The sequence below is a fragment of the Globicephala melas genome, chromosome 14 (genome assembly GCF_963455315.2).
Source record: "Globicephala melas chromosome 14, mGloMel1.2, whole genome shotgun sequence".
NCBI classification, from domain to species: Eukaryota; Metazoa; Chordata; class Mammalia; order Artiodactyla; family Delphinidae; genus Globicephala; species Globicephala melas.
Window position 1 is genome coordinate 85,664,572 of NC_083327.1, and position 11,730 is coordinate 85,676,301.

General features: G+C 55.0%; 1 protein-coding gene across 3 annotated transcripts; it reads right to left on the reverse strand.

Annotated features, from left to right (window-relative positions):
• Positions 1 to 384: 384 nt before the first annotated feature.
• On the reverse strand, positions 385 to 8,842 carry TBXT (T-box transcription factor T). 3 transcript variants are annotated; one of them, XM_030852839.1, is made up of 8 exons: positions 8,637 to 8,842; positions 7,890 to 8,154; positions 6,993 to 7,127; positions 6,104 to 6,165; positions 5,927 to 5,988; positions 3,715 to 3,888; positions 2,541 to 2,670; positions 385 to 658 (listed from the first exon to the last, which is right to left on the reverse strand). In XM_030852839.1, the coding sequence occupies exons 1-8, from the start codon at positions 8,840 to 8,842 to the stop codon at positions 385 to 387; spliced, it is 1,308 nt and encodes a 435-aa protein (XP_030708699.1). The 3 variants fall into 3 exon arrangements, with proteins under 3 accessions (XP_030708699.1, XP_030708698.1, XP_030708700.1); XM_030852838.2 differs by having other exon boundaries at positions 3,715 to 3,891; XM_030852840.1 differs by lacking the exon at positions 3,715 to 3,888.
• Between the last annotated feature and the right edge of the window lie 2,888 nt (positions 8,843 to 11,730).

The window sequence follows — 11,730 nt, forward strand, 5'->3', positions numbered from 1 at the left end:
AAGGAAGAGAATTAAAAGTGTGCTTTTTATCTCACTAGAGTAGGACCAGTGGAGTTTACATATGTGCCAGAGTCACCTACGTGCTCTGCGAGAAACAAAGTTTCTGCATATGCTAGCAAGTCATTTTACTGTGAATCATGGCGAGTTAGGCCAGCTGCATTGCTTGCAAGCTTGAATTCACTTGCAGCACACAAGGACCCAGGACGGCACTGCCACCACCGAGGATGAACAAAGGTGGTGTCAGTGCGGCTCTCGAACGAACGTGTATTCTCTTCTTATTTATTTTAAGGCCTTATTCCCTTCCCCCTCCCCATGAGCCTACCAATCAAACCAAGACTTGCTGCCACGAGAAAGTCATTGCGTCTTTAAGACACAGGCTCCGGCTCACATGGACGGAGGCGACACGGGCATCCATGAGGCTAGGAGGCGGGCCTGGGCGGAGGCATCGTACTGGCTGTCGGCAATATCTGTGGCCGAGGAGGCCCCTTCGTACAGTGGGGATCCCGAGGAGGAGGGAGCGGAGACTGGATGGGCGAGAGAGGCAGAGTGAGCAGAAGAACCTCGAAAGAACTGGGCTCCCAGCCCGTTGGATATCCCTGCCGCCTGGGCACCGGGGGTGATAGTGCCGCCGCTCACGGACCACAGGCTGGGGTACTGACTGAAATGGAAAAATGGAAAAACAGACAAGTCAGAGACCTGGGAAGGGGCTCCAGGTCAGCTGCAGGAGGGGAAAACAAGCCCCCCAAATCCCACTCCTGATAAGTGGGTTACATGGCAGCTTTCTTTCAAATGGGCCCCTTCCTCTGTGTCACTAAACCACACTCTGATGTGCACAGAAGTTATTGTCTCATGTATTAACAATGAACAAAATCAAGCAATAGTTAAAAAGGCTGCTGACGTAGACATAACTCCTGGCAGAGCAAAACACTCCAGCTTTGCTCATGTTCAGAATCCAAAATTCTCAGATATACTGAATCAGATGTTTCAGAGGATGTGTTTAAGTATCCGTTAACTAGCACGCCCCCCACCCTGCAGTGATTCCTTCGAGGGGGACGAAAGGCTTCTCAAACACCGAGTGGTGGAGGGTGAGCGTCCAGTGGCTGCCGTATGGGCAGCACATCTCAGCACACGTTAGTTAGCCTGACCCACGGCAGGAAGAAGTGCACCAGCAGTGAGACCCGGAAGCAAACCCCAATTAAATAGCTTTATCACGTTAGCCTTGTTCTGCGACCACCTCTGAGGCTCTGTTTCCCCATCTCTGAAAGAAGGAATTGGAAATGGGTATTAAACCCCCCGGTCTGGGAACACAGGCTTGAGTAGCATGACACTAGGCTACAATTTTGTTTCAGGAAAATGTCTCTCTCTTATAGTAGAATCCTTTTATAAATGAATAATGAGACTATACGCTGTCGTGGGCTATACAGTTCACCAAGCCATGTCCTGCACTTCAGATGCATTTGAACGTGCAAACAGGCCCGAGTTAAGTGAGGTAGGTTACCATCCCCATTTTACAGATGCAGAGAAACAAGGCTCCGAGACACACTGACAACCTCTAACATCCTCGGGGCGGGGCGGGGGGGGGGGGGGCCTTTGTAACCCACAGATCATCCAATTTACAGCAGTTTTCTAGATGCCTTCAGAGCCTTGGAAGAGCCCCGGATTATGTATTGCTTGCTTTACTTTTAACAGTAGACAATTAGATTCTTATTTTAAAGGAATTGTTTCCTAAAAGTAAAGAATTAAGATCTTAGGCAAATAGCGATATTCTATACACAGAAACTGTTCTGCTTTTGAGGTCAAGATGCCTTGTCTACAGACTCAGTCTGCAGTAAGCCAACTTGTCCAATCATTTAATATCTTTGAGTCCATTTCCTCATTAGAAAATGTGCACTGACCTCTAGTTTGTTATTTTAGTTCTCTACTGTAATAATCCTATGGAGAAATGCAGTACATTTACCGACCGGCTTGATTTCTTTAAGCCAGTCTCTCTCTATATAATTTTCGAGTTAAGAAAATAGTCATCATTCTTTACAAGTTACCCAGCATATACGTTAAGAACATTGATTCTATATCCACAGAAATCCAACAAAGTTATTTCCTTAATTTAAATCCGCCTGTCAAAAAAGGTTCTGGAAACATTTCTGCAAAATTCACCTACTGACCCCAATAACCCTGTAAAGACAGGCTGAGGTTGGGGTTATCTAGTGCCCTTTTCTTGAAGAAACAAGGCTCAAGAGACTTGTCCATCACAAGAACTAGTAAACAGCAAAGCCAGGATAGGGTTCCTGGTTCCCTTGCGTCACAGCCCAGCTCCCATCCAGCCTGAGGGAGCAACTGGTCTTTCCAGAGGACAGGCTGAAGCAGGAACTCACAGCATTCATGTAACATGGGGTCCCCGGACACACCTGGCTAAACGGTCAAGTTATAAGCAAAAACTCAACACCCATAAGTGAAGGGCAGAATAGAGGCCAGTGAATGAGACGGCATGAAGTCATAGGCACTCCCGGGACAGTTTGCATCATTCCGCAGACATACGTTACCTAGAGCCCGTAGGAGAACCAGCATTCGGACTCATGGGGAGCATGCTGGTGTGGGCAGGCATTCCAAGGCTGGACCAATTGTCGTGGGATGGGAGCATGGACAAACACGCAGATGAGCTGTCAGAATACGCTACGGGACGTAAGAAAGTGTCATTACCGATGGGATCTTCCAAGAGTGACAAAGTGCATTGAAATACTACCAATAGCTGGAGCTACCCAACGTTGAAAACAAAATGTGTGCGATATCAGGTAGAGAAAACAGTCCACTAGCCTGCTAAATTGGTCATCAGAGGCTAATACTTATTGTCCAATGTATATATTTGAATATATTCCAGTCCCCAGGCTTTTTCTTTATCATTAGATCAACAGCTGCCCTGTAGAAATGGAATCCTACAATCACAGGATTGAGGATTAATTACCTTTAAAAATAAAATCAATGCAATTTTAACCTGCCTTTTCCCCAAAGGATTATTTCTTAAGAATTAAAAGGGCTTTAGAAACCAGGCAAAATTTAAAATATGATCTTCTAGCCTCTGGTTGGACAACTATTTCCTTCCCAAATAAGCTCCTTTCATTTCCAATCAGCTTTAATTGCTTCATTGTTTTATGGTGTTCATTCACTTCTTCCCTCCTTTTGGAGCCAGACAACATGAAGTCTGGGCATCCACGGTGTCAGAGAGAATTAGGTCCAGGGGTCTTCACGGTCTGGCCCGCTGATCACAGGACTCGAGCCTGCACCAGGGTCGCCTAGGGGCTTGTTAAACCACCAAGTGCTGGGCCCACCCCTAGAGCTTCTGATTCCGTGAATCTGGGGGCTCTTCAGATGATACTGGGGCTGCTGACCCGGGTACCATACATGGAGAAACACCCGTGTGTCAGTCAAGCTAGGAACTCGAGTGCCTGGCTGGCCCGACATCATCACTTTCGAAGGGTTCATGAAATATCCAAACCTGGGCGCCTAGACATGGGCCCACAGTCCTGGAGTAAGAACGCTGGAGCAACAACGGCCACATCCAGCCCCAAAGGCCCCCTGGACTGGACGTCTCTGTGGTCGAGCCAGCAGTAACACGGACATGAAAAGAAGGTCCCTCTGGAGCCCTGCAGACTGCCTTTCCCTTTCCAGAGGTCTTCTGGCCACCCCCAAAGCCCGGGCCCGCTTCCGCTCAGGACTTACTTGGAGAATTGTTCCGATGCGCGTAAGGGCTGGGGTAGGGGGCTGGGCGGTGGTTCCTCAGGGCCGGGTACCTTTCACAGCCGTGCGTGGAGGGAAGAGAGAGGGGGCCTCCAAACTGAGGGTGAGGGGTGGCAGGTGGACACAGGGTGCTGGTTCCAGGAATCAACCACCCCCCTGCTGTGAGAGAAGAATGCTGAGTGCCTGACTTTTCACCACTTCCATTATTTAAAGGACAGGAGGGGAAGCCCCCAGAGGTGCAGCGGTGAGGGCTCCGAGCTCACTGCCCAGGACCAGGTTCACCCTGGTCAGGGAACTAAGATCCCACAGGCTGAGCGGCATGGCCCCCCAAAACCCCAAAACACACAAACAAACAAAAACTACCAAAAGACGGGAGGGCAGAGGCCAGGAAGTGGCAGATCTTTTGCTCAGGATTCGGGAACACCGAGGACCCAGCGGAGTCTTCAGGTGCCTCAGGCTGGCCAAGGTTTCTAAACCCACAGGACAGCCGAAACCCTGGGAGACTGACCCCGACCTCAGCCAAGCCTGAAGCCTCCTAAACACCCAGAATCCTCCCGGCCTCTTACGGGATGTTCCGTTCGCCCAGGCAGGTTAGCTTTCAGGGCCTACCTTCTGAGCTTGAATATAATGTAAAAAAAGACAGAATTCAGACTCAGAGCCAGGCGCGTTCAGGACACACAGGGCGAGCCGTGCAGCGGAGGCCCTCGTCCCCCTCGTCCCACCCCACACCGTAGCACGGAGGGGCTGCTGTCCTGGCTGGAGGGGCACCCGTGTTCCGCTCACCTTTCTTCTGCTTTAGGCCCACACTCTCCCCGCCTTACACATCAATCAGAACATTGTTCCAACATTGCCCTGCCCTCCTTTAAAACGCCAATTTCTTCTCCATTTCCTTTTTAACTTTAAAAAAGAAATCAGAAAAACAACCACTAGGAGGACGACAACTCTGGCTCCAATTCCCAAACTACAAACAATTCTTCAGACAACATTCAAATGAGGGGAAGGTCCAGATGTGGCCACAAAGTTTGGGCTCCATCACTTGCCAAAGCCGTTGTTCATATTCTGCTCTATGACGCGGCAGCCCATGAGCCACTTAGGAGAGCTGTTTGCTAAATTAGTCCAGAAGATGACAAGGAGGGAGGGAGGGAGGGAGGGAGACAGAGAGGGAGGGAGGGAGGGGGGAGGGAGGAGGGAGGGAGGAAGGGAGGGAGGGAGGGAGGGAGACAGGGAGACAGGGAAGGAGACAGGGAGACAGGGAGACAGGGAGGGAGGGAGGGAGACAGGGAGGGAGGGAGGAAGGGAGGGAGGGAGGGAGGGAGGGAGGGGGGAGGGAGGGAGGGAAGGAGGGGGGAGGGAGGGAGGAGGGAGGGAGGAGGGAGGGAGGGAGGGAGGAAGGGAGGGAGGGAGGGAGGGAGGGAGGGAGACAGGGAGGGAGGGAGGAAGAAAGAAAAAGAAATAGAAAAAGAAAGAAACACACACAGTTTGAGGAGGGTGCCACGCTGGTTCGTCCAGACTCCTGAAGTGGGCAGCAAACACTAACTTTCCTCTCTCAGGGTCCCCTCCCTGCGTGGAGAGGAGGGCTAGACACAGCCCTTCCTCCTAACGGACTCTGCTGCAGACCTGCATCACTTCGCTGGCTCATGGAACTCCTAAAGGAAGCTAGACTTAAAGCAGACTTTCCCATCCTATGCTCCACTGCTTCCAGCATGAGCTGATGGGCCATTCCCAGAACCGAAGCAGGCTAAGGGGAAAACCACACGTGATCACAAGCATCGTCCCAAACACGGTCCTCCAGTTTTCAGTCATTAACAAAAAGAGAAACCATCTCAAAGTGGATACGAGCCGGGCTCTCCTCTTGTCCAACACAGCAGGGTGTAAACACCCATCCAGGCCATGGTTGGAGCTGCCTTGAAGCACAGCAAAAGAACCCCCGTAACTTCTCCCCAGGCTTCTCTGTCGGGAGTCCTGTGGGCTGGGGGAGCATCTGCAAGCCCAGATGGAGCAGAGGCTGAGGGCCAGGAGGTTGAGGACCAGTCATAACAGCATCAACACACAGGGCCAGGTGCCTCGCACAGCAAAGGGCAGTGTGCTCCCCAAGGGCACACAGAAGCCCTGTCTGCTCCATCCCCAGCTTCCAGCTCCCAGCAGGCTAGCCCCTGAAACAAGATACATCTGGCCAGAGCGCAACAAACCGTACATGGGGAGTGCCCCGACTGCTGGCTGTCTCCGGGGTCTTCCATCACGTCCTTGTGATGGCTTCTGCCAAAGAAGTGCAGCGAATTGTCAAGGAGGACATTCAGACACAGTATTTGCAGCAATAGTTCAGCTTTCTGCACACTTCTTTGCTCAAAGGGTATAGTTAGAATTCTCTCACCTTTCCTTTGCATCAAGGAAAGCTTTTGCAAATGGATTGTATTTAATTTTAAGAGCTGTGATCTGAAAAACAAGAAGTTGCGTTTACTAGTAGGTTGCTCATTCGCCAGAGGATTCAATCGGGCCCCAAGAAATCAGGGACCCCCAGCGCCCCCTCTAAGTATTCAAATGCAATCAGATTATTTCCTGGTGTAGCTTTCTATTTGGATCTGAAGTAGCCGAGGAATCAGCATATTTTATAAAGAAGAGCACAGTCATGGAAAGCTTTTAGAGGCTGACTTTCCGAGTGGAATTCACAATACGTTTAACCTCCTGCTGACAGTATGCTGTGTGTATCAACCAGAGAAACAGGGCTCAGAACATAACCCGGGTCTGCTTGGGAACAGTGACTGGTTCTAGCTGGCAGTCAACACCCACCGACACCTTGACCCGCTAATCACAAACCGCCTGCCCTTTGGGGTCAGACTTAGATATGAATTTACAGGCACTAGACTGGATTCTGTATCTAGGCGACTCCTCACACCACAGATTTGGAGGGATGCCCCCAACCCTCTTAGGAAGATTCCCAGAGTAAGGAGAGGCCCCCCGCCCCTTTCTCTGAAGTCCTGTTCTTAAATTCTTACAGTCCTTTAACCTAAATGTTTTATTCATCTTTTCATTTTGAGCCTTTAGTAGTGGACACTTTTATGGAAAACTAAAGGGGAAAGTGCTTGAATGAGTACTTATTTTAAAACTTTTCTCCCGCTGTTCCAATTTTATAGTTACGGTAAATTACTTGAAAGGGCACTAATTATCAGTCTAAAAGTACAATCATCACACAGGCTCCTGGCATTCCCGGGAACCTCCAGCAGAGCACTCGCCAGACCGAGGGCTGCCCGCGCCCCTCTCACCTCTTCGTTCTGATAAGCGGTCACCGCTATGAACTGCGTCTCCGGGAAGCAGTGACTGGTGATCATGCGCTGCGGACCCCCAACTCTCACGATGTGGATTCGAGGCTCATACTTATGTAAGGAGTTCAACATGATCTGAGAGACATAAACACGGGAATGGAGATCATCAAAGTCCTACCGTTAAGACAAGAAAACATCCACGTGTCCTGCTGAGGAGGAGAAAAATACATCCAAGATGCAGAAGACCCTGCAGCTCGCAGGAAAACGTCTTTCCTGTTGAAGTTGGTAGGTTTCCCATTAGGTGCTGCTCTCACCACTAGTTTGGAAAAGGAATGTGAGATGCTGCACACCATTAAAGGCAATGAATGCCCATCACGAAATGCTTTGACCTGGTAGAGTAAAGTTCTAAGGCTTCCAGGGCAGCTGCAGACAGCTTTAAATGCTTGAGCGAGATCGCAGCTTACGGGAACACCGGGTCTCCCAGGAACAATCCCCAAGTAAAGATGTTCTATAGAAAAGGACAGATTTACAAGTTTGTTCAGACTCCACGCAGTAAATACGTGGACGTATTCAGCGCTAAAGTGACCGTTTAACTATCAAGACTGGTATTTTCTCTACCCCTAGGAAAGTTGAGGGCTAGGACGCAAAAGTTCCCCCAAACTTGAGATCTGCCTGAGTGTTCAAAGGGGAGGCTTTGCGCCCTCTCCCCGCTCTCCAGGCCTTGGTGTTACCGTCGTCAGTTTACTATAAACAACACTGCAGGCTGAACCGAGGAAGGCAGATGTCACCTCCGTGAGCGCAGCGCCCTTCCAAGACTCCCCGGGGACAAGGTGCAGAGTCTCGGGGGCCCCTCCTCGCGTCGTCCGCCGCCCCGTGTCCGCACCCCATCACACCTACCTGGCCCCCTCCATTGAGCTTGTTGGTGAGCTTGACTTTGCTGAAGGAGACCGGCGCCTTCATCCAGTGCGCCCCGAAGTTGGGCGAGTCGGGATGGATGTAGACGCAGCTGGGTGCCTGCGGCTCAGGCTTGCCCCCTGGCACCCACTCCCCGTTCACGTACTTCCAGCGGTGGTTGTCGGCCGCCACGAAGTCCAGCAGGAAGGAGTACATGGCGTTGGGGTCCAGGCCAGACACGTTCACCTTCAGCACCGGGAACATCCTCCTGGAAAGGAAGGAGCGCAGCTGGAGGACCCCGGATCTGACCCGTTAGAACGAAGAAGCCAGGGGCATCTGCATTTGGAGCAAAGAGGAGCCCCCTTGGGAACTTACAAAGGGGACGCCCGAGCGCCCCCCTTCCCAGGACTCTCCTAGATCCACAGGAGCCCTCCTCACTACCCACCCCCGGCCTCCAGAGGCAGGGCGGGAGAGGACCTGGCAGAGGGTTGCAGCACTCGGGTCCAGCCCGCGGGGCAAGCGTGGGCGAGGCGCGGCTCGAGGGAGTCCCCCGGGAGTCCTCATGCCCAGAAGTGAGGATTACGCGAAGAAGTCCCAGAGGGACAATTAGGGGCCACAAGGGTCTGTTCCCCAGTCTGAGCGGAAATGAGCAAAAAGACCGGGAGAAAGTGTTGGAAGGTAAGGAACTTTGCAGCCCGGCTGCCCGGCCCGCCCGAGCGCGTGGCACACGCCGGGTTGTTGCGCGCCTACCTGCCGTTCTTGGTCACGATCATCTCGTTGGTGAGCTCCTTGAAGCGCAGCCACAGCTCGCTCTCCTCCAGGCCCACGCGCAGCTCGCGTTCCGTGGGGTCGCCCTTCTCGCTGCCCGCCTGCAGCTCGCTCTCCACGGCGCTCAGCAGGTGGTCCACTCGGTACTGCAGGCTCTTCCCCGCGCCGTCGGTGCCGGGGGAGCTCATCCTCCCGCCTGCTCCTCCCCACCGCCCCCCGAAGCCCCGACTTGCTACCCGAGAGCCACCTTCGCCCCAGTAGGCGGCCGCTCTTCCAGGAAGAGGGGCCGCTTGGGCCAAGACCTGCGAGGCGCCCGGGTGCCAGCACAGACCTGGGAGGAGGACGAGGATAGAGATCCGGGGGGGAGGGGCGGGGGAAGGGGGGGGAAGGTTATTCCACTTGAACTCCCGCAAGGAGCTACTGGAGGAGGTCTCCGGAGAGAGAAAATCACCCCTCGGCATAAATAGAGCCTCGGGAGCCGCCGAGGGGGCGCGGCGGATTGGGCCGCGCGCCCTTTGAAGTGCCAGGGCCGCTGCCCATTGGCCGCGAGCGGCCATATCAGACTCAGCCGGGCGCGCCGCGGAGGCGGGGGGCCAACAATGGGCTCCCGCGCCTGCCTTCTGTAAATCCGGAGCCAGGCCCCGCGAGCCCCGGCCCAGCGCCTACACCTCCGCCCTCCTCCAAATGTTTGCACCTCCATCAAAGCGGCCGGGCTGGCCCCGAAAGCCGGGAGGGGATGGGGGACGGACGGCGTGGGGATGGATGGGCAGGGCTCCCGAGCTCGCCCCGCACGCACCTCGCCGAGGAGTTGCCCGGCTGCCCGCGAAGCTCCCCAGCTCTCGCGCGCGGGGCCCTCCTCTCTCTCTCTCCCTCTCCCTCTCCCTCTCCCTCTCTCTCTCTCTCTCTCTCTCTCTCTCTCGCTCTATCTCTCTCTCTCGAAGCGCACCCAGGACCCCGCAGGTGTGCCAGCCTGGAGTCGCACCGCGGCTCTCACCTGCGCCCGAGCCTGTGTCCGTCCCTCGCCAGCGACCATCGCGCACAGCCACGCTTAAGGGCGAGCCCTGTGCCTAGCCCGGGTCGGGCTGGTCTCCGCTCCTCCGAAAGCTCAGCCCGCCACCGAGCCCGGTCCCGTCCCGACACGTCCCTCGGCCCGCGGCGCTTCAGGTGACTCCGCTAACACCCACGACCATGGATCAGCCCACCCGGCGTCCCCTGTTCTCCGCAGCCCTCGCCTGTCTGGAAAGGGAGGGCCCACGCTCGGAGTCTCTGCCCACGGGCCCATCCAGCGCCCCGAGAGGGAGATGATAGGCCCAAATCAACCAAACGACCCCTTGGGGGATGTTTCCTCGCTCCCCCCTTATCCAAGCAGGACTTTGAGGACGAGGTCTGTGCGCGCACTGAGTGTAACCCGAGAGGTGGCTCCACTTCTGTGGGTTCTGGTCTCTGCTTTCGCGGAAGGTGAGAGTGGGAGGGGGCGGGCCAGGCGTTCCTGGCGAGCCGGGTTCCAGGGGCGTCTCCCCACCCGGCCGGCCGCAGCGCCCGGCCGTGCGCGGCTCGAGTGGTTTATCACCTTTCGGGGAGAACCTCCGCGAGGAGAGCGAAGGAAAGGTGACAAAGAGCAGGAAATAGTTCAATAGGGTCTCTTCAGACAATAACATTCCTCCTAAAACGGGAGCCCAGGAAGGGGAACGGCAGCAGATGCTCGGCGTCGGGACGCGGTCTGCGCGCCTCGGTAAAGAGGGCGCGTGGTCCCAGCCTCGGTTCCCCGCGTCTGCTCGGCGCTCACCCCACCTCACGCCCTCTGGGAAAAGCCACGCATCGGCGGGGCACCCATTCCGAACAACCCTGCACTTAGCAAGGGGGCTGGCTCTGCGGGGAGGTCGTGGAATCTGCGCCCCGCGCTAACCCTGCTCTGCCCCGCGCGGGGCCGGGCTCTCTCCGGGGTCGAGAATGCCGGGGGACCGCGCGCCCGCAGCCCCCTGGGGAGGGGTGAGCGCGCTCCCCCGGCTACCTTTCCGCCCCTCTCCAGATGGGGCCTGCGGAGTCGGGAGGCCCGGCGCACCCCGCCACTGTCGCATTTCTCAGTTTTTTTGTTGTTGTTGTCTAGGATGCAAGGAAATGCCCAGGGAGCTGACCCGAGGGGGAAAGTTTCCTTCTGGAAAGAGGCAGCAAAAGGACCTCATTTGCTCCCGGCACCCGGACCCTGCTGAGTCGCCTTCCACCAGGCTCTTCGGGCCATAGGCTTTGGGGGGCTTTCCGGAGAAATTAAAGATGTCTAAAGGTCATCTGTGCGGTTGAGACCTCCCGAGCCTGCGCACTTAGAATAAAGGGGGGTGGGTGTGAGGTGGAGGGGGAAGAAGCGTGGGTACCAGGCAGTTGAGGGTCTCTAAAACCCCCGGCCGGGAGCGAAGCTTAGGACACTCCTTGGCCCCTGAGGCGGGAGCTCTCCTGGCGCTGATGCTTCGGGGTCGATTTTCCCAAAGTCTGGAAGCGCGGGTGAGGACCCGCGGGTTTACCAGGTCGCTCCAGTAACTGTGGTTCCGATTTCAATTCGGCTCCACAAACGGGAGGGGGAAGGACAAATAAGAATAAAGCCCCGGCAGAAAAGGATGTTAGCTCTCAAACGTGAGCAGCGACATTTCTTCCCTCCAGAAGGAAGGTCCAGGGTTCCAGAGCGGCGCGCGGGAAGCTCAGCGCGCAGCTGGGCGAGACGCGGGGGCTTAGGGGCTGCGCCGTAGCTGGGGAGGTCTCCGGGCTGTCACCGCCTAGTATTTTTCCTTTCTCCTCTGTGCCTGATTTTCTGGATCTTTGTTCTTGGTTCTCAGGATAAGCGTCTCCGCTCTCCGGGTCCTTTCAATGAAGGCTGCCGTGCATGACAGTTTACAGCCAAAAACTTCCTCCCGCCCAGCTATAAAGAATTCCCAGTTAATAACAAGGTGCTTCCTTGGGGGGAGGAGGGGCCAGGGCTCCCCAGATGTTTCTTTCCCAAGGTCTTTTTCCCGTTGGGAAGTCTAGCCAGCCGGTCCAGAAAAATAAGTGAACGCCTTAGGCTCCACCAATAACTTGGGAAACATTT

What these genes read in the sequence shown, in the direction of transcription:
- TBXT (XM_030852838.2), bottom strand. Translation starts at nt 8,842, where the DNA reads ATGAGCTCCCCCGGCACCGACGGCGCGGGGAAGAGCCTGCAGTACCGA. An exon ending in GCATCGGAACAATTCTCCAA is followed by an intron (nt 2,671 to 3,714) that starts GTAAGTCCTGAG and finishes TACGTCCCGTAG; the next exon opens with CGTATTCTGACAGCTCATCT. An exon ending in GGTTCTCCTACGGGCTCTAG is followed by an intron (nt 659 to 2,540) that starts GTAACGTATGTC and finishes TTTCCATTTCAG; the next exon opens with TCAGTACCCCAGCCTGTGGT.